A 20,388-nucleotide genomic window follows, 5' to 3' on the forward strand; every position below is an offset into this window, starting at 1 on the left:
ACGGCCAGCAGGATGAGGCGCCACACCAAATACGGCAGATTCAGTGATCATCTACTGTATGAAGGATAAGAACCGGTCTCCTTCCCCCGTTCTCCTCCCCAAAGACTTGCAGCCCAGACTTACTATCCATCCTCGCCCTACTCCCAAGGGCAGAAAGATTATCCTTTGGGTCAGTGAACCAATCCAACAGAAATAACCTAAAAGTACTTTGGCCACCTCATGCGAAGAGTGGACTCATTGGAAAAGACTCTGATGCCGGGAGTGATTGGGGGCAGGAGGAGAAGGGGACGACAGAGGATGAGATGGCTGGATGGCATCACTGACTCGATGGACGTGAGTTTGAGTGAACTCCGGGAAATGGTGATGAACAGGGAGGCCTGGCGTGCTGCAGTTCATGGGGTCGCAAAGAGTCGGACACGACTGAGCGACTGAACTGAACTGAAGAGTACCAACAACGGGGTAAACAGTTGAGTCCCCATCCATAAACCTCAGTAAAGCCCAAAAGTTGACAAGCCAAACCATGCACACAGGGCTTCCCATCAGTTTTCAGTGCCTCACCCAAATAAGAATAGACTGCTGAAAAACATCAGGTATTTGAAGAAAGTTTCCAATGTGAAAGACAGAAAATAAAGCCCTGATGATGGAATTCAAAGGAAACAAACAATACACGGAGCTTAAGACAAATAAAAACAGAAAGAAAAACACCAATACAGTATACTAATGCATATATATGGAATTTAGAAAGAGGGTAACGATAACCCTGTATGCGAGACAGCAAAAGAGACACAGATGTATAGAACAGTCTTTTGGACTCTGTGGGAGAGGGCGAGGGTGGGATGATTTGGGAGAATGGCATTGAAACATGTATAATATCATATATGAAACGAATCACCAGTCCAGGTTTGATGCAGGATACAGGATGCTTGGGGCTGGTGCACTGGGATGACCCAGAGGGATGGTACAGGGAGGGAGGTGGGAGGGGGGTTCAGGATGGGGAACACGTGTACACCCGTGGCGGATTCATGTTTCTGTATGGCAAAACCAATACAATATTGTAAAGTAATTAGCCTCCAATTAAAATAAATTTATATAAAAACAATAAAAAATAAAAACAAAACCACAAATATCTTCAGAGAGAGAAAGTACTGTATCCTTAAAACAAGAATAGGAAGCTATAAAAAAGATTAGGTAGAAGACAAGAAAAAACTCTTAGAAATTAAAAGTGAACAAAAATTTTAAAATGAAAAATTAGAAGATAAAATTGAGAAAATATCTAAGAAATTAAAACAAAAAGTCCATTAAGACAGAAAGAAAAGATAAGAAAAACAAGGGTCAGTCTAGCACATTCATCATCAAGGTAACCCAAGTTCCACCAAGCGAAAAATAGAGAAAACGAGGCGGGGCGGGGGAGATAGAAAATGTGAAAATTCCCTTATAAAGGGCCCAAATCAGTATCCAGTGAACAAAAAACACTCATACCAGGGTGTATCGTCATTAGTTTCAGAACACAGGGTTTTCCAGGAAGATTAACAGTTTCACACAAAAGGATCAGGAATTAGAATGACATCTCAGGTTTTTGAGATTAAAACGGGAAGATCAGCAGACAATGAAGCAATGCCTTTGAAATTTTGAAGAAAAGCCACGTGGACCAGAATTTTATACCAGCCCAAGCACAGCACTGCACACAGCTATTCATCAAGGTGAAAGAGAATAGATGCATTTTCAGAGACGCAAGGTGACAGCAAATTTACCCCCCAACAGTCCCTTTTCTGGGGAAGCTATTGGATTAAAAAAAAAACAAAAAAAAAAAAAGAAAGAGGATGTTAGAACTTGAAAACAAAAATCCAACAAAGAAGAGAAAAGAAGAGAAGTGCAAGAATCATGGTGAACAGAGAATTGAGGCTGACCTCTGTACAGGAGACCTAGAGAGCAGTCAATCCACACTGGAGCTGCAGGTGCGGGCTATGCAAGAGAAGGGTGGGAGGGAGGGAAAGAGAGCGAAGGCGGGGGACAGCCCATAGTTCACTTGCGCTTGACCATTTCACTCTTCGTTGGAGAAGTTAGTAAAAAGCAGTGATAGGAACATGGAAAGCTAAGAGAGTGTTTTTGTTTTGTTTTGTTTTTAAGACAGCTACGCATTTACTCCCTGGAAAAGAAAAAAAGTTATGCAAGAAAGGAAACATAACCATGTTTCACTACTTGGTCCCACTGACACCAACATTTATATAGTCCTAATGACGCAACAATAAACATTGCTCTAATGAAAAATGATGCCACTGCCCCACTGGTAAGATGAGAGGGAAGAGAAACGTGCAGAGGAAGAGGCAGGAACAGGAAACAAAGCACTAACTCTATGGAAGTAAAGAGACAATGTCTGAGATAGAGAAATAAAAAAAAAACAGCACTATCAGCATTTTATGAGAAGATAGGAAAATAAATATCAGAGGAGAGCTGAGAGCAGCTGCCCCTTGGGAATGGGCCTTAATTTACAGGCGTTATTTTATGATTTTACTTTTTAAACCATTCATGTGTTAAGCCATTCTATTTTTTTCTTAAACATGAAATTAAGAAATATAGCTGAAAGATAAAACAGAACCAAAAATCAAGACTCAAACTCCAGCTGGAGCAATGTGGAAATTGCTACTCTGCAGCTGTAATGACCCTCTCATTAGAAAAATTACACTCAAATATTAATTGATATGTCTATGTAAACAGTATAGGATACGAGAAATAGAATTCATTACCCCTGATGTTGGGATACCCGACAACTCATTTTCCCAGTAACCTCTGCTACTGAACCTCTTAAACTGACTCGCGGGAGAAAGAAAGTGGGCCCTGAAGCAAGGGGAAAGGGAATCGGATGTGCCGGTGAGTGACAGCTGGTGTGTGAAGGATGGCTTTGCCAAAATACCCAAGGTGTCCTCAATTCATCCGCTGCCAGACCAAGCTCCATGGACCCCGAGGACCTACTCCACTCGCTGCCCTCCTCTCTGGGACGTAAGGAAGCAGACAGGTGTTGCCTCATAAATGCCAGAGTCATAAATGTGAACTCTACAAAAGCCCGGGTGGGTGGGGAAGGTCTGCATCCAGAGAAACTGCATGTGCGGCTCGACCTCCGCCACCACTGGAGTCGCCATGCACACGTGGCAACCTGGGTACACGAGTCTCCCTCTCCAGGAAGGATGCTCTGATTGACAGGACCCCCTCCACAGCACCCCCCTGAGTTTGGCCCTTCCTGTGCTTTACTTATCCTCCCCACCTGGATCTGACCTGCGACCTTGTCTTTCCCACGTTACTATCTGACCATCAGAATTCTTGGCATGGGGCCCCGGGTCAAGCTCCTAGGATCTTCCTGCGTCTCTCGCTCCACAAACCCAACTCGGCTTTCTGTACTCCATGACCTGAGACTGTCCGGCTTGTTTCCACAGAAGCAAGTACAGCTACGAAACAGTTCAATGGCGAAGGCAACTCAAGGAAAGGCCTGGCATTGGGGGCAGGAAGGCGGACCTTCTGTGCAACTGTGACCCTGTAAATGTGGCACCTCTAAAAACAAAAGACTCCAAAACGCTTAAACTTACTTAAAATTCAAGCTAAAATTTCTGAATTCCATACATACTTCAGCCATATCTGGGCAGTGGGAGGAAAAAGGGGAGAAAATAAGCCAAAAAGGCCTCCTGGGGGAGGGGGGTGAGCAGGGGAGGCGTTCAAATTCCAGAGACACATTCCACAACCTGGATGTTAAAGGGCAGGGAGTGGAGTTAAACAGACTCAGGGTTCTGCTCCATGCATCTGAGCTGGCGCTCCTTCGGCCTGCAGAGTGATTTATAGCTTGTTAGTATTTACAGCTGAGTGATATTTTCAGCAGCTTATACAACCACAACCTCTGTGAATGAGAAGGGCTGCCGTCTGGACATCTAAGTACCGGTAGCCCTGAGTTCTTCTTGTAGCTGAGACAGATGTGGGCTTAGCCCAGGCTCTGGAAGCTTCTAATCAAGTTCCAGGGATGCAGAAGAGGCACTGGATGGGGGGAGAGGGAGTGCCTTCTCCAGGCAGTGAGTCAGGACACACACAGTGAACCAATCCCACATCAAAGCACAGCCCCTGGACTAGCTGCATTGACACTACTTGGGAACTTGCTAGAAATGCAAATCCGAGGACCTCACCCAGACCAACACCATCTGAGACTAGGGATGGAGTGGCAGCAATCTGCATTTTCACAAGCCTTTCAGGAGCTTCTGACACATCCTGACATTGGAGAACCTCCTGACATTGGAGAACCGCTTCCCCAAGAACTAGGGACAGCAGCAGGCTCTGCTGCACCGAGTCCACAGCTCTGACCCTGCCCCTCGTGGGTGAGGACTGCCATGCAAGCAAGTGCTCTTCTACAGGCCTCCCACCTGCTGAGCCTTCCCCCTCTATCTTCAAAAGCTGGACTCAGGCTTACAGGATGCCTGCTGCTGCTGCTGCTAAGTGGCTTCAGTCGTGTCCGACTCTATGCGACCCTGGAGACGGGAGCGCACCAGGCTTCCCCATCCCTGGGATTCTCCAGGCAAGAACACTGGAGCAGGTTGCCATTTCCTTCTCCAATGCATGAAAGTGAAAAGTGAAAGTGAAGTTGCTCAGTCGTGTCCAACTCTTAGCAACCCCATGGACTGCAGCCCACCAGGCTCCTCCATCTGTGGGATATTCCAGGCAAGAGTGCTGGAGTGGGTGCCATTGCCTTCTCCACAGGATGCCTAGGTGAGTGCATATAACCCGCGCCTGAGGCCTGGCTTGCAGCGAAGCTGCCACACGGGCTAGATTTCATAGGAACAAGTTTTTGCTGTCAGCCTTATTCTTATGCTGGGCGCAACAATCCGTTTTAAGTCACTTCCCCGCTTTCCTCGTCAGTTTGTCAGGTTTTTTGTCAATAGCTATGGGACCCCTGCTGTCTCCTTTTTCTGTTGTTCTAGGTCCAGTATAGTCCGTGTTAAAAAAAAAAAAAAGCCTGGGTTATCTATACTAGTGTTATCTATGACAACAAATGTGAAAAACACTGCCAGAAGGAACTAGGTAAATAAAACTTACCTTCTTGGGTAGCTCAAATGGTAAAGACTCCACCTTAAATGCAGGAGACCTGGGTTTGACCCCCGGGTTGAGAAGACCCCCTGGAGAAGGGCATGGCAACCACTCCAGTATTCTTTCCCGGAGAATCCCACGGGTTGAGAAGACCCCCTGGAGAAGGGCATGGCAACCCACTCCAGTGTTCTTTCCCGGAGAATCCCACAGGTTGAGAAGACCCCCTGGAGAAGGGCATGGCAACCCACTCCAGTATTCTTTCCTGGAGAATCCCACGGGTTGAGAAGACCCCCTGGAGAAGGCCATGGCAACCCACTCCAGTATTCTTTCCCGGAGAGTCCCATGGATGGAAGAGCCTGGCGGGCTGCAGTCCAGAGAGACGGACTCGACTGAGCGACTGACACCACCACCACTACTCAATCACGTTAGCACATGCTAAGGTGGAGATGATCCTTCTAATCACGCTGTACAAAAATAATATGGGAAAATACTCCACTCTACGTGATTTTACCGAGAGGATATGGCTGTGTTGGCACAGGCCAGAAATCCAGAACCTCACGGCTCTTGGCCCGCTCCATATCCGCATCCTCAATGCTCCCGGGCCTCAGTCTGTGTCCTCCCGACAAGCTCGTGCCCTGCAGGCGACCAGAGGTAAGCTGGGGGAGGGTGTCTGAAGAGACCCCCAGCCACCCAGGCCAGGCCCAGATCCAGGCACCAGGCCCGCCAAGGGGGAGACCAGAAATGGCACACGCCTGAGAAGCGACACAGGCGGGGAGTGTTTGGGGAGATGGTAAAGTTTTGCTGAGACTTGCAAAAAAAAAAAACAGCGGGGGAGAAATGAAAACCTCAAGAGACCGTAAAATGCAGGCATCCTTGACAAGAGGAGCTAAAAAATTTAATGATTAAGAACAAATGTGTCATCTCTCACAAAGAAACTTCCATTTGGTAAGAAATTCCTTCCAAAGAGAAGATTCAAGACAAAGGGCCCATCTCTCCAGACTGGACCACTGTGCCACTTTAAAGTTGTGCTCCAGAATGACCTACTCACACGCTTTCACCGTCTTGAGAGTGTAGCAAAAGGTGGATAATGCAATCGGCCCCACTCCAGTTACAAATGAGGACGGCAGAGCATCTGGTGGCCCAGGCACCGGGTTTCTGCGCGGCCGGCCACCACCCCTCCCTGTTTTCACCATCCACACACAAGCCTCTTCTTTTTTTTTACGTTAAACTCAGGCAGTGGCATCTGGCCAAAAAAGGGCTCTCTGCTCTCGGCCCTCCTCTCCAGCTGAGCAAGCTCAGAGCCATGGCTGGAGGCCCTGACTGCAGATCTTTGAAAAAGCCAGGCCAACCCTTGATTTACTGACTGAGATCCACACCAACTCCCACCTCGGGGTGCCTGAAATGGTAAATTTGATGGAATCTAGAGGGGCAGACTCCCCTGCAGGCTGGGCTCATAGTAACCACATCTAGGACAGGTTAAGTATTTCTGAAGGGGCGGGGGAAGTTAACTATAAATAAATCAATGCTATTCAGGCTTTCTGTCAGTTGCTTTCACTGAAGAAGCAGAAATGTACAACCTACAGCTTTAAATCAGGGCTCTCATCACCTGAGCTCCTAGAACTTAAACACTAAATTCCCCTTAAGAAAGAAAAATAAATAAATAAATAAATAATATAGTTTCCAGTTGCTTATTCAGATCTATGCTTTTTATACTCATCTTCTTTCCCAAATTGAGTCCAGCAATCTGCTTTGTCCTCAATTAAAATATGCCTATTTCAAAACTATAAAACTTCATATACTATTTTCTCCTAGTCTGTATTCTTATGAAAGACAGAGACCAGAATCCCAACCATTTATCCTCAAACACTTTTCTTGGAGCTTTAGATAAAAGTACAGGAAAGCGCCCACTGTCTCCACATTCTCTAGCTGGGTCATGATTATCCCACCTGTATGAATTCTCCCGCAGAGCAACAGATGTGATCTTCTTTGTCTCAAGCTTGTACCATATGCTCAGAAGAGTGGAAATGTTTCAGCCTGGAGGAGGCTCAATGGCTCCCATAATACTGCATAAGCCAGTCAAGACACTCTGTGGGTAGAAGACCTGGGTTCCTGCTTGTTTACACAACTTGCCCATTATGCGACCTTGGACGAGTCATCAGGCTCTGTGAGCCTCATTAGGTCTGCTTTAGAGATGAGAGGGAATCTTTCACTTTTCTCACCTTCCCAATAGGGTGAAAGTCAAATAAAATAAAGGCTGTCACGTCAGCATGCGACTGAGCTTTGGATGGTTCAAGTCCTGGAAATTCCACCCTCCTCAATCCCTCCTTCCTTCTTTATGTATAAAGGGCTTCCTACCTGAATTAAATTGCTCTAAATATTATAAGGAATACCAAGATAACTCAGAAATTCCCTTAAGAAACTTAAAATTTTACAGGAAATTGTACTTCTATGTATGTTAAATGACAGGAAAGAAATAGATAATACGCTTTAAGATTTACAAGAAGGAAAGATTACTTTTTGTAAGGGGTCCAGGAAAAATCTCATGGAGAAAGGGGTACATGGCCAGGGCCCCTGAATAAAATGCATAAGACCAGAGGTGATGGTGAAGAACGGCGTCCAGGGAAAGAAGCAACGGTCACAAGGGCACAGGAAGGAAAAGCAGAGAGCAAACACAGGAAGGACAACATTGTGGAGCCAGAAACCTAGTGCTCCCCAAAAGGGAACAGAAGGAAATAAGGCTGGAAAGGAGGCCTGGCGCTGGACGGTGGAAGGCCCTGCTGCCAGACCATGCCTGGACTCCAACACCACCTGGCCCGCGATGCCCATGTACTCGCACTCAATAGACAACACCATCCTCCTCACTCTTCCTAAACGCCTTCCCAGTTAGCACGGCAGGTGGTCCCTGGTATCACTCACATTTGGGTGGTGGTCTAGTCGCTAAGTTGTGTCCAACTCTTTGCGACCCTGTGGACTGTTGTCTGCCAGGCTCCTCTGTCCATGGGATTTTCCAGGCAAGAATACTGGACTGGGTTGCCATTTCCTTCTCCGGGGGAACTTCCTGACCCAGGGATCAAACCCAGGTCACCTGTCTTGCAGGCAGTCTCCAGGATTGCAGGCAGATTCTTTACCGACTGAGCCACCAGGGAAGCCCCATCACTCACATTTATCCTCCATTAATTCTCACCTGGTTCCTGAAACAGTCTCCTGCCTTTGGCCTTGTCCTCCTACAACAGAAGCACCCTCCACACTGATGTCAGAATGACCCGAAATGCAATCTCAGCACATGACTTCTGTGGAGGTGCTCTGCTGATCTCCCATCACCCACCGGAAACATTCCAGCACCTCCCTTAAGATGCCAGGGGTTTGGCAATCTGGGCCCTCAGAAGGCTCCACCTTCTGCGTCTCCCTCACAAACCCTTCACTCCTGCTACACTGACCCCCTCAAAGTTCCTGAAGCCGCCGTGCTCTCTTGTCCCTCTGACCCCTGAATTTGCTGCTCCTTCTGGATGGAACCAGAAACCCCAAAATTCATCATTCTTGGCCCACCCCCTCCCTGTATCTAACGCTCACTTGCCTGAATCTCTGTCCTCCAGAGAACCAGGTAAGCTGGGGGAGGGGGAAATCTAACTTCCCCTTTCTCACACAACACCCGCCCTTCTCTTTTAACACTTAACAACATTAAATGATGGTCATTTAACATTGTTCTGGAAGCAGCAGCCAAGGCAATTAGATAAAAGATAACAAAAGGTTCAAGTGTTGGAAAAAAGAATAATTAGCATTTGCAGGTATCACTGTACATCTAGAAGACACAAGAGAATCAACTTGAAAAAAGTCAAACAATTACAGAACTCAATCAGAGTATTACAAGTTTATACATAAAAGCCAACAATATGTCTTCATACAAAAGTAATCAGTTAGGAACTAAAATGTCAGAAAGCATGAATTCCTTTATCGGAGTGTAAGAATGATAAAACACCTAAGAAAAAATTTTGCAAGACTTGTAAAGGACCAGTATAAAGAAAGCTTTAAAATTTTACTAGAAAGACAAACCTTGCTTCCAGATAGCAAGACCTACTGCAATGTAAACTCCCCAGTGGCGTGGATTTTTCTCTGCTTTGTTGACTGACATATCTCAAGTACCAAGAACACTGCCTGGAACAAAATAGGCACTCAGGAAATACCCACTGAATGAATACATGCCAAAAACAATCTAAAAAGTCAGGGTTATCAATCACAGTTCAAATAGGATTTATATTTGTATTCTGGGAGCAACAGAGAGAGATATCAACCTTCCAAGTAAGCAAAAATTCAAGTACTCAGGGTTACTGAAGGCATGAAGAAGCAGAATAACCAAAATGTTATTGGTGGAATTATAAACTGGTGTAGTCTTTTGAAAGAGCAATTTGTTAAAATCTATCAACACTCAAGTTGATGGGGTTGAAAAGAGTCAGATGGGGCTGAGCAATTGAACAGACTGATTGATCAACACTTAAAGTGTGCCTATTCTTCTAGTTATTTCTCTGCTATTACTAATTCTACAGATACATTCACACATTTATGTGCATACACACCTGAAAGGCTGTGTGGATGCAATAATATGCATCCCCCCTATTACTGTTGAAAACAGATCTGCCTGTAAGACAGACCTAAGCGATGGGATCACATACAGCAGTCCAACACGTGATCTTAGCCAAAAGGCCAAAACATGATTACAGCAGTCCTTAAAACTGAAATATCCCTATACAGAATGAAATGGAAGTAAGCCCATGATCTAGTTTTAAAGTAAAAAAGGCAAGGTTGAGAATAATATGCATAGTGTGACCCCATTTGTATTCTAAAATTACACAGTATGTCTATACAGGAACACAAACATTCTGGAAGGTTACCTTTGGCAAGGAAGTCAAGGGAAGAGATGGACAGAAGGAAACCTTCCTTCAAGGAAAACAGAAAGGAGGTGTTTGCTACTGTTTGACTTGCCTTGACGGTTTTACTTCCTCTTGGGCACTCCCGGTTCAGGAGCACTGCCCGCCCTCGCCCGGGGCTCCCTGGGAATTCCATCCGCAGCTCCACTGCAGGGCAACTCATACAATACCCTTCCTTCCGGGCTTCCCAAGTTAGCACTGAGTTCCTCTGAGGGCAGGGCCTGGTTTCCTCTGCTTTCTCAGCACCTGGTGGAGCACTGGCACACAATAAGCCCTTAAGAAAGGCAGGAGGGAGATGGGGAGGGAAAAAGAAGACCGACCAGGTGGGCATACAGCACTGTTAAGAGCGGGTAGAGTCAGGAGACAAGGACGGCTGGCCACAAAGAGAAGAGCAATGATTCAGCGGAGAGGAGTCTAGCTCTCTCACGCAGAGGCCTTGGGGTCTGTGAGCCAGAGAGCAGGTGTGCCCCAGAGCAGAGACTGTGCCCCCCACAGCTTCAGGTACTTGTCCCTCCCAGGCCACAGGTACCTCATGACTCCTGCAATTAAGGACGAAGCTCTGAGAGCAGCATCTGCCCACCCCATCTTGCTGCTGGAAGGACCGAGGGGTCTCGGTCACCCTGAGCAATCCCTAATGCCTCTCTATCATTTTTGCTGATGATGTCCCCTAGCAGGGGCCTGAATGTTAATTGACATCCATGCAAAGCACTTAGTTAGCATAAAGCACAAGAGGCAGGGCTCAAAATATAAGCCATCACTAATTGCTTAGAGAATCTTTTCAAGAGTTCAAAGCACCACCATTGCAAAAGTCATCAGGAAGTCTTCCATTTCCAACAAGACCCAGGCCTCCCAATTTATTTCTGCAATAAACAAACACACTGCCTTCCTAAGCACATTTAAAACAAACTGCTGCTTCAGTATTTGTTACTTTGGTCATTTCAAAATTAAACTGGTCCTGCGTACGTGTGTGCTAAGTCGCTTCATTTGTGTCCTACTCTTTCCTTACCCCGTGGACTGTAGCCCACCAGGCTCCTCTGTCCATGGGGATTCTCCAGGCAAAAATACTGGAGTGGGTGGCCATGCCCTCTTCCAGGGAATCCTCCCAACCCAAGGATTGAACCTAGGTCTCCCGCACTGCAGGTAGATTCCTTACCATCTGAGCCAACAGGGAAGACCAAAACTGGTCCTATTGGGTCCCACATATTCTAGCACACTCCTATATCTTAGAAAGCTCAAACTTAAATCACCTTTACAAATCCAGTACATGTTCCATCGTCCTGGCCTCTGGCCTATGCCTGACGTGGCTCACCCCAGCATTTACTCACCACAGCAGGAGGGTCGTTCCAGTCTTCATAGGAGATGGCAGCGTATGGATAGATCCGATCATTGATGATCTGCAGGGTGGCCAGGGCGATGGCCTTGATTGACTGGAAGTATGCTTCCCAAAACCACCGTGCCTGTGAAGAAAACCACACTGCGTGAAATGAGCAGTGAGGGAAGAACTAGAGGCTCCATCACAGGCACCTCTGCGTCGGGGTCATTTCCTTATTCTCAAAGAAGAGCAAGCCCAAGGCAAAAGCCTGCCTGCTGTGCAAGGCAACTCCATCAGAATGGGCATTCATCCAAGGCAGTCAAACAGGACATGAGCGCAGGCAATGCACATGGAATCCAATTTAGACAGAAAAGAAACTACATGGGAATGAAGTATCAAGTTTATGGTCTTTTTTTTTTAATATTACTACTAAAGTGCACATAAAGTACATTCAGTACTCCTATAATCACTATCCAGATAAAGATACAGAACATTCCAGCACCCCAGGAGAGTCCTCTCTGCTGCACCCAGCCAGTATCTCACCCCTCCAAGAGTAATCCCTACTCTGATTTCTGTTAGCCCACTAAGGAATTTCATATTAATGGAACCAAATAGTATTTACTCTTTTGTGTCGGACCTCTTTTGCTGAACACTGTAATGTTAAAATTGGATTTCAGTGTCAGGTTATGCTGGCCTCATAAAAGGAGTTGAAAAGTGAGTAGAAAAAGTTCTATTCTTTGACAAATGTTAGCCAAGTTTGGCATTATTTCTGCCTTGAAAGACTGAGAAGTCATCAAAAAAGCCATCTAAGGTTTTGTGTTTTTTTGGGAGGGTGGGGTGGGTAACGATTTTAAATCATGGATTTTCTTCCATAGACATAAGATTCTGCATATTTTCATGTCAGTTTTGTAGGTGGTATTTTTCAACGAATATGTTCACTTTAAACTGTTAAATGTTTGGACTAAATGTATGTCTATTTAATGCCTATAAAATCTGTAGTAATATCTCTCTTTTCATTCCTGATATTGATCATCTGTGTTTTCCCTTTGTACTTGATCAGTCTTACTGATGTTTATCAATTTTATTAATCTTTTCCATTTCATTTTGTTGATTTTCTTCATCTCCAGTTCAGTTCAGTCGCTCAGTCGTGTCTGACTCTTTGCGACGCCATGGACTACAGCAGGCAGGCATCCCTGTGCATCACTGACTCCCAGAGCTTACTCAAACTCATCCATCGAGTCAGCCATGTCATCCAATCATCTCATCCTCTGTCGTCCCCTTCTCCTCCTGCCTTCAATCTTTCCCAGCATCAGGGTCTTTTCTAATGAGTTGGCTCTTCGCATCAGGTGGACAAAGTATTGGAGTTTCAGCTGCAGTATCAGTCTTTCCCATGAATATTCAGGACTGATTTCCTTTAGGACTGACTAACTCTCAAGAGTCTTCTCCAACAACACAGTTCAAAAGCATCAATTCTTTGGCGCTCAGCTTTCTTCATGGTCCAACTCTCACATCCATACATGACCACTGGAAAAACCACAGCCTTGACTAGATGGACCTTTGTTTACAAAGTAATGTCTCTACTTTTTAATATGCTAAGTTTGTCACAGCTTTTCTTCCAAGGAGCAAACATCTTTTAATTTCATGGCTGCATTTACCATCTAAAGTGATTTTGGAGCCCAAGAAAATAAAGTCTGTCACTGTTTCCATTGTCTCCCCATCTATTTGCCATGAAGTGATGGGACCAGATGGCATGATTTTAATTTTTTGAATGTTAAGTTTTGAGCCAGCTTTTTCACTCTCCTCTTTCACCTTCATCAAGAGGCTCTTTAGTTCCTCTTCGCTTTCTGTCATAAGGGTGGTGTCATCTGCATATCTGAAGTTATTGATATTTCTCCCGGCAATCTTGATTCCAGCTTGTGCTTCATCCAGTATGGTATTTTGCATGATGTACTCTGCATATAAGTTAAACAGGCAGGGTGACAAAATACAGCGTTGACGTACTCCTTTCCCAATTTGGAACCAGTCCATTGTTCCATGTCCAGTTCTAACTGCTGCTTCTTGACCTGCATACAGATTTCTCATGAGGCAGGCAAGGTGGTCTGGTATTCCCATCTCTTTAAGAATTTTCCAGTTTGCTGTGATCCACACAGTCAAAGGCTTAGCATAGTCAATGAAGCAGAAGTAGATGTTCTTCTGGAACTCTCTGCAACAGATGTTGGCAATTTGATTTCTGGTTCCTCTGCCTTTTCTAAATACAGCTTGAATATCTGTAAGTTCTCAGTTCACATACTGTTGAAGCCCCGCTTGAAGAATTTTGAGCACTGCTTTGCTGGCATGTGAGATGAGTGCAACTATGTGGTATCTTACTTACTTAATTCTTCACCTAACTTTTTTTCTATTTTGCTCCTTTCTGCTCTTATTTTTACTTTCTTTGGTTTTGGGGGACTTTAATCCATACTGCATTTAGATTCTTGAGATTGAAGTTTAGATATTTCAATCTTTCTTCTTTCTTAATACCTAAATACAAAGCTGTAAATTTATTTCTATGCACTATTTTAAATGCATCCCACACATTTACATATCATTTTCATTATAATTTAAGTAAAAAAAATTAATTTCCATTGTAACACTTTCTTTGGCCCAAAGGGCATTTATTAATAGAAGTATACTGTTTAATTTCCAAACACTCTCAGATTTTATATTTATCTGTTACTGATTTCTACTTTGCACTGTAGTCAGGGAACATACAAGTTATTTCAAAACCTTGCAATTTATTTAAACTTGATTTATGGCCAGGCACATTATTTATTTTTGTCAATGATCTACGTGCACTTTAAAAAGAGTATCTTGCTGTTGATGAGTGTAATGTTTTACACTTGTCAAGCAGAGTAAGTTGATTATTTAGTACTATCTAAATATTCTATACCTTTATTGATTGCTCTCTGCCTGTATGCATGTGTGTATGTGTGTTTATTTCCAAAATTTTTACTTTCAAATTTCTGCCCTTAAAGTTTGTCTAAAGATTATCTCTCATAAAAAGATATAAATGGATTTTAATATTTTATCCCATTTAAAAACCTTTGGCTTTCAGTTGTACATACAGTCCACTTATACTTAATGTAATTTCTGATACAGTTGAGTTTCAGTGTTTGCTCATTCTATTTGTCCACAGAGGTCCACAGATGTACCTCAGTGTAGCTCTTTGTATTTATCCTACTGAGAACTGTATAGCTTCTCTAATCTGTGACTTTATGTCTCCTGATGCTTCTAGAAAACTCTGTCAGTATTTTTTAAAATGTTGGTTCTATCACACTCTCCTCTTCTACAACTCCAGACACACATGTATGTAAAATGTTTTCACCATGTCCTGTATGTCTCTTATTCTCTTTTCTGTATTTTTCCTCTCTGTGCTTCAATCTGTGTATTTTTCTACTAATATTCCTTCTGGTCCAATAATCCTTTATCCTTTTCCAATAATCCTTTATCCTTTGTGTGTGTAAGTCTATAAACTGCTATTAAATCCATGTATTGAACTGTTAATTTCACTTCTTATATTTTTCATTTCCAGAATTCCACTTGGCTAAGAAGATTTTGTATCTTGTTGAAATCCTCCTTCACTTCTGTATTATTGAGTATTGTTAGTTCCTGACTGATAACTCCAATATCTGAATAAACTTTAAGTCTCTTTCTGCCATCTCTTTTTATTCTTCATTTTGGTCATTTGGTTTCAATTTCTAACTTGCATCTTAATTTTTATTAGATACCAATATTCTGCATTAAAAATTATAGAGATTCTGGACAATCCATATTATCTTTCTCTTAAGAATATAACACATTCTGCTTGCAGGCACAGAGAATGCAGTCAGACCACTTTAATCCTATCAGCTTCAACTTTTGTCAGGACTTTTTTCAGCTTGCCCATAGTCTGAAGGTGTGGCCTTCTGGGCCTTCAACTAAAGCCTGGGGTATTTCCCAGGACCCCTCCATCCTGGCCAGCCCTGAACATGGACCTTTGTCTCATTAGCACTATATATGGTTACTGAAATAGCTGCACAGCTCCTTAGGCTCCCAGCCGCTTCTTTCTGCAGGGACTCCAGGAGTCTTGCTCTGATCGTGTGCACCTTGGGAGTTGGCAAAGACCTTAATGGAAGACTGCATGCTCGTTTTTTGTTTATTTCCCCATGATTCCCTTTCTCCTGAGACTTTTGTCCTTCAAATCCCAGATACTCTGGGAACCCCCTAACCCCAGCCTGTCAGCCCTGTGGGGCTGCTGTTTCCTGTGAAGTCCCCATACCCATGACTGTGAATTAGAAGTCCTCGGGGGATGGCATCAGAGTGAACAGGCAGCTATTCTCAGGGTGCTCCTGTCTCTCAGGAATTATCCCTCAAGTCCTGGCTGCTCTCTGAACTGTTGTTTCATCTATTATAATGAGCTTCTGTACTTTTTTTTCTTTTATTGACAGGAGGGTTACTCCCAAACCAGCCACTCTGTCAGAGTCTTCTGAAAGAAGACGGTTTCTTATCCAAGCAGAGTTTAAACTCGGTTCCTAAAGAAAGCAGGATGCTGACGCCGCTGACCTCTCCAGCTTCATTCAGCCTACGATCCCACTCAAAATCAGAGGCTGTTTGCATTTATGCAAGGGGGCCAAACATATCCAAGTTTAGCATGAGAAACTGGAAGCATAACCAAAATAGGGAGAGGAAAAAAAGATACTTTCTAGTCTAGACTTACTGACTTTGGGTCTGTTTCCTGGACAAGTCCTCTATTAGTTAAAGCCTTGGATAACTTCTGAGTTATATGACGACTATTGTTTCCACTAACAATAAGGAGAAGGCAAAGCATCACAATGAGAATTTCTCCTATTCAGAGAAAATCAAAAACAGATTTAGCTTCCAGGGGCATCTGACTTGAGCCGTCCTGCGGTTTGCCATCTGGGTACAGCCAGGGGGGGCCTCTTGGCTGCCTGCTGCTGCTTCGTAGATACACTCCACTCACTCTAGTCTCCTTCCTGCTCAGCCATGCTGCTGCTTCCCCTCCCATCGTCCAGCCAAAGCATCTACAGTTCATGAGGCCTAAGAGAACCTACCTTCTCTGTGAAACCTTTACTGAGCACCCCCAACATCAACAATCTTCCCTTACTAAGACATCCCACCGCATTCACAACCTTTACCTTATGGCTTAGTTCTCTGATACACCGTTCTAACACTGCTTTACTGGCATTTCAGATGACCACTTTTCTCTCTCCAGCTACACTGTGAATTTCTTGGCTGTGGAAACTGGCATTTTTTTTTTCCTCATTAGTATCCTTACAAACGTTACAATGTTTTGCCTGCTGCAAAGCACTACTGTACCCATGATCTCATCTGCTCTTTATAACCAAGTTTGTTAACTTTTGGGGGTCGGGTGGCAGATACAAATTTCATTTTATATGTGAGAAACTGAGCTATTAAGTGGCAAAGTCACCAATCCAACCCGTGAATCCTAACTCTAAAGTCAGACCTTCTACCTCCTTCTAGAATATGAAGAGTACCAGCACAGAGTAAGGAAATGGTCCTCTACCAAGGCACCAAGATGCATGAGCCCACACATAAACACAGCTTAAATATTTACCTCCTTTTCTACCCAAATGGGTTCATCGTCATATGTTTGTTTGTTTGTTTAATTTCAAATCACACCACACTCAAACTCGAGCATTCCAAAGCTTTGCGTTCACATTTAATCACAGTGGAGACAGCAGCGTTTGGGATTTACATGAAACAATGACTGGGAACAAATCCACCTAGAATACCAGCCAGAGGCACAAGTGTAGGACAGAGACTCTGATTTAAGATGTCTCAAATCATCTCATCCTGTCCACCAAATTGCAGTTCTCCTGGAAAGGAAGCAAGCCTTGCCAATAATCACAGCTCAAGTGTCTCGGCCTGAGGATAAGTGAACTTCACAGGCTTAATTATTTCTGCAGGACCTCTTTAACACCTTGCAGCATTTAGAAGGCATAATTTACAGCCCCCCCAGGACTCAGCATAGGCCACTTTTTGGCAGAGAGGAAGGAGTTTTCAGCTCTGTTGTGATATACATGAAAGCACCACCATTCCCATCCAGTGAGCTACATGCAAACACTTATTTTGTTTTGAGATTTTTCCCCCCATCAAATGGGCCACACTTATCTCTATCTGAAAATTTGAAATGAGGGATTCTTCCACAAACCTGTGGATTCCCCACATGCTCTACTCTATGCATCTACACAGCTGAAAGCTAAGTCATATGAAAAGGTCATACCAACAACCTCCGACAAAGCATTTAACTTTTCTTCATGAAACTGATACCACAGTAATTTTGTAAAAGCAGATTTCAAAGCACAGGAACTAAAGTTCCTATGACACTTTCAAGCATTAGAATCATGAAGCAAAAGGCAAGGATTGGGCCAACTTAAAACTATCTCAAGCAAACACAAACTTCAAACTAAAACTGCTACTGTGGTTTAATTTCTTTGATTTTCAGTAACATAAAGCCAACAGGACTAGCAATAACAAGTGTTTAAAGGAAGCAAGTACAATATGGGAGAAAGAGTCATGGTGATGAGTGTCTTGCATGATTTTAAGCAGCTTGCTGCTGCTGCTGCTAAGTCGCTTCAGTCACGTCCGACTCTGTGCAACCCCATAGACGGCAGCCCACCAGGCTCCCCCGTCCCCGGGATTCTCCAGCCAAGAACACTGGAGTGGATTGGCACTTCCTTCTCCAATGCATGAAAGTGAAAAGTGAAAGTGAAGTCGCTCAGTCGTGTCCGACTCTTAGCGACCCCATGGACTGCAGCCCACCAGGCTCCTCCATCCATGGGATTTTCCAGGAAAGAGTACTGCAGTGGGGTGCGATTGCCTTCTCTGTTAAGTAGCTTAACCCTCTCTATTTTTTGAATCTAGGGGATGGACATCACACTACCTTTCTCTTGGAGCTGCAGGTTCCATGAGATGAGGTTTGTAAAGCTCCTCGCCCTGTGCAGAGCAGATAATCAGAACATCTCCTCCACACCTGCACCCATCCTGCCCCTCGAGGTCACTTACAGTATATACTACATTCCGCGTGATTTGGGGGCAGGGAGGGAGACGGGGGAAGAGGAGAGACAGAAGGGATTCTAAGGTTACACTCCATTCATTTCAATTCTTGAAGCCAGGAAAAGAATCCAACTGGTCAGAGAAGGGAGGTAGGTATAATAAAAATAAATACAAGGATGACAGACCTTAATACTGGAAAATATCTCACCCACTAACATGTCTCTTCTACCTGAATCTCTAAGCTTCCAAGGCAGAGGCCAGCACTTCTCTGCAGACCGTGAGAGTGGGGACGCATCTGGTTTTGCTCATCACTGGTCTTGCAGCCCCTAGCACAGCGCCTGTCAAGGAGTGGACATTCGAATGTTTGTTGAAAGAACAAATCCATCTCCCTCACAGGCACCACAGGCATCTCACAGAACTCTCTGGATCTTCTAAGCACCAGCCCATGACCTTAAAGGAGGAAAACCGTCAGTTCATAAAAAGGATCACCTCTTGCATGCAGAATTTTATAAGGGAAAAGATGGGGCGGGGAGTGGATTTGAGTGGGGAAAAAAAAGGAAAACGTGTTTCTAGGTGAATGGCAAAGCAGAAATGGGACCATGGGTGTCCCTTATATTGTGTGTGTATAGACCACGAGAGAGAGAATCAGTGGTTAGAACTATGCCTTGCAAGTCTGACCTGGAAGTGTCCAGGATATCTAACCATGAATAAATTACACAGAAGAACCCCAGGACCCCAAAGTAGTCCAAGGGCGACTGCATCCCAAGCACAGTGACGAGTCTCCAACACCCTTTCATTGGCAACCAGCTGCGCACTGCCCTTTCCAACAGAATCTCCTGAATGTGACCCATGCCAACAGACTTCGTTTTAATATATTAAAAGGACATTTCTAATCAAAACCACAAAATTAAAAAATACACCAGCCGGCGATGCCTCTGTGTCAAACCTCATCTGGCAACGCTGTCCAAACACGTAACGGTGGATCAGTAGGTACCCCAATATTACTCTACTTCCCCACCCCCACCCACTGGTTGGCCACAAAATAAAAGATCTGCCTCTCCTTGGGATGTAGAAAGTCGCAAAGAAACATGGAATCTACAGTAAACATGAGAAAAAGCCACCAGATACACCACCAACACTGTAACTTGCCCTGGACGCGTGGGAGAGCTGCGGTCAGAAGGCAATCAGGGACACCCAATTTCTAAGAGCGCCATCCAGGAGCCATGGGACACTCAACTCCAGCTCGGGAAGAGCAGAGAAGGCAGGGGTGGCTGCTATAAAGGCAGTCACCAAAACCAGCTAACATTTTAACAAATTCTTCAAACTGAGTGTGGGCTAGTAGGGCAGTTTGGGAGTTCTGGACACAAGCAGAATCTGCACTCACTTTCGAGCCCTTTTCTGCTGGATGTTCTGGAGAAAGATGGGGGCAGGAGAAGAAACCAGAGAGATTTCCTTCAATGGCACACAGGGAGAAAGCCCTGTCCCTTTCTCGAATCTTTTTTTTTCATCCAAAGCCAAATCTCTACCTGCTGGGGGGTTAGCAGGAAAAGCCCTCACCCCCAAAGGCGGATGCAGATCCTCGGCTTCTGGGAGAGGGGGAGACAGGCAGCCTGCCCCGCACTGGGAGGGCAGGAACCCTTCCAGCTCCTAGAAGGCTCAGCTGTGGCTGGGGTCGAAGCAAAAGCCTCTGCTCCCAAGGGAGGGGTAGGAGACTCCCTCCAACCCCAGACCCCCACAGACAAAGGGCAGACTCCAGCTGCCCCAGGAACACTGAGAAAGCACCCCCTCCACGGCCCCAGCAAACAAGCCTGCAAGACTGAGGCCGGACCAGGGGAATGGAACCCTCCTGGCCCACCACAGGTCTGGCACCACATACAAGCAACAGAAGTCTACCTACCCGCCGACGGGAGCACGGCTCCCTGTGTAGTGCAGGGGGGCAGGGCCTGCTGGAAGCGGAGGGTGGAGCTGGAACTCTGAGAAAAGCCCCAGTACCCTGTGCCCCACACAAGAACGAGGAGACCACTGGCAGCATCTGGAGTCAGC

The 20,388-nt window shown here is 44.9% G+C and overlaps 1 protein-coding gene across 5 annotated transcripts in view; it reads right to left on the reverse strand.

Moving 5' to 3' along the window:
- EXT2 (exostosin glycosyltransferase 2) overlaps positions 1-20,388 on the reverse strand; it is a 149,621-nt gene that overhangs the window by 69,084 nt on the left and 60,149 nt on the right. For 4 of the 5 annotated variants that reach the window (XM_070383520.1, XM_070383521.1, XM_070383524.1 and 1 more), the window contains one exon: positions 11,306-11,437. The exons of the other annotated variant lie outside the window; for it this stretch is intronic. In XM_070383520.1, coding sequence (XP_070239621.1) covers positions 11,306-11,437 — 132 coding nt within the window. The remainder of the gene's footprint in view (positions 1-11,305; positions 11,438-20,388) is intronic. 5 annotated transcript variants of the gene reach the window in all.

This window comes from Bos mutus, chromosome 15, assembly GCF_027580195.1.
Source record: "Bos mutus isolate GX-2022 chromosome 15, NWIPB_WYAK_1.1, whole genome shotgun sequence".
Lineage (NCBI taxonomy): Eukaryota > Metazoa > Chordata > Mammalia > Artiodactyla > Bovidae > Bos > Bos mutus.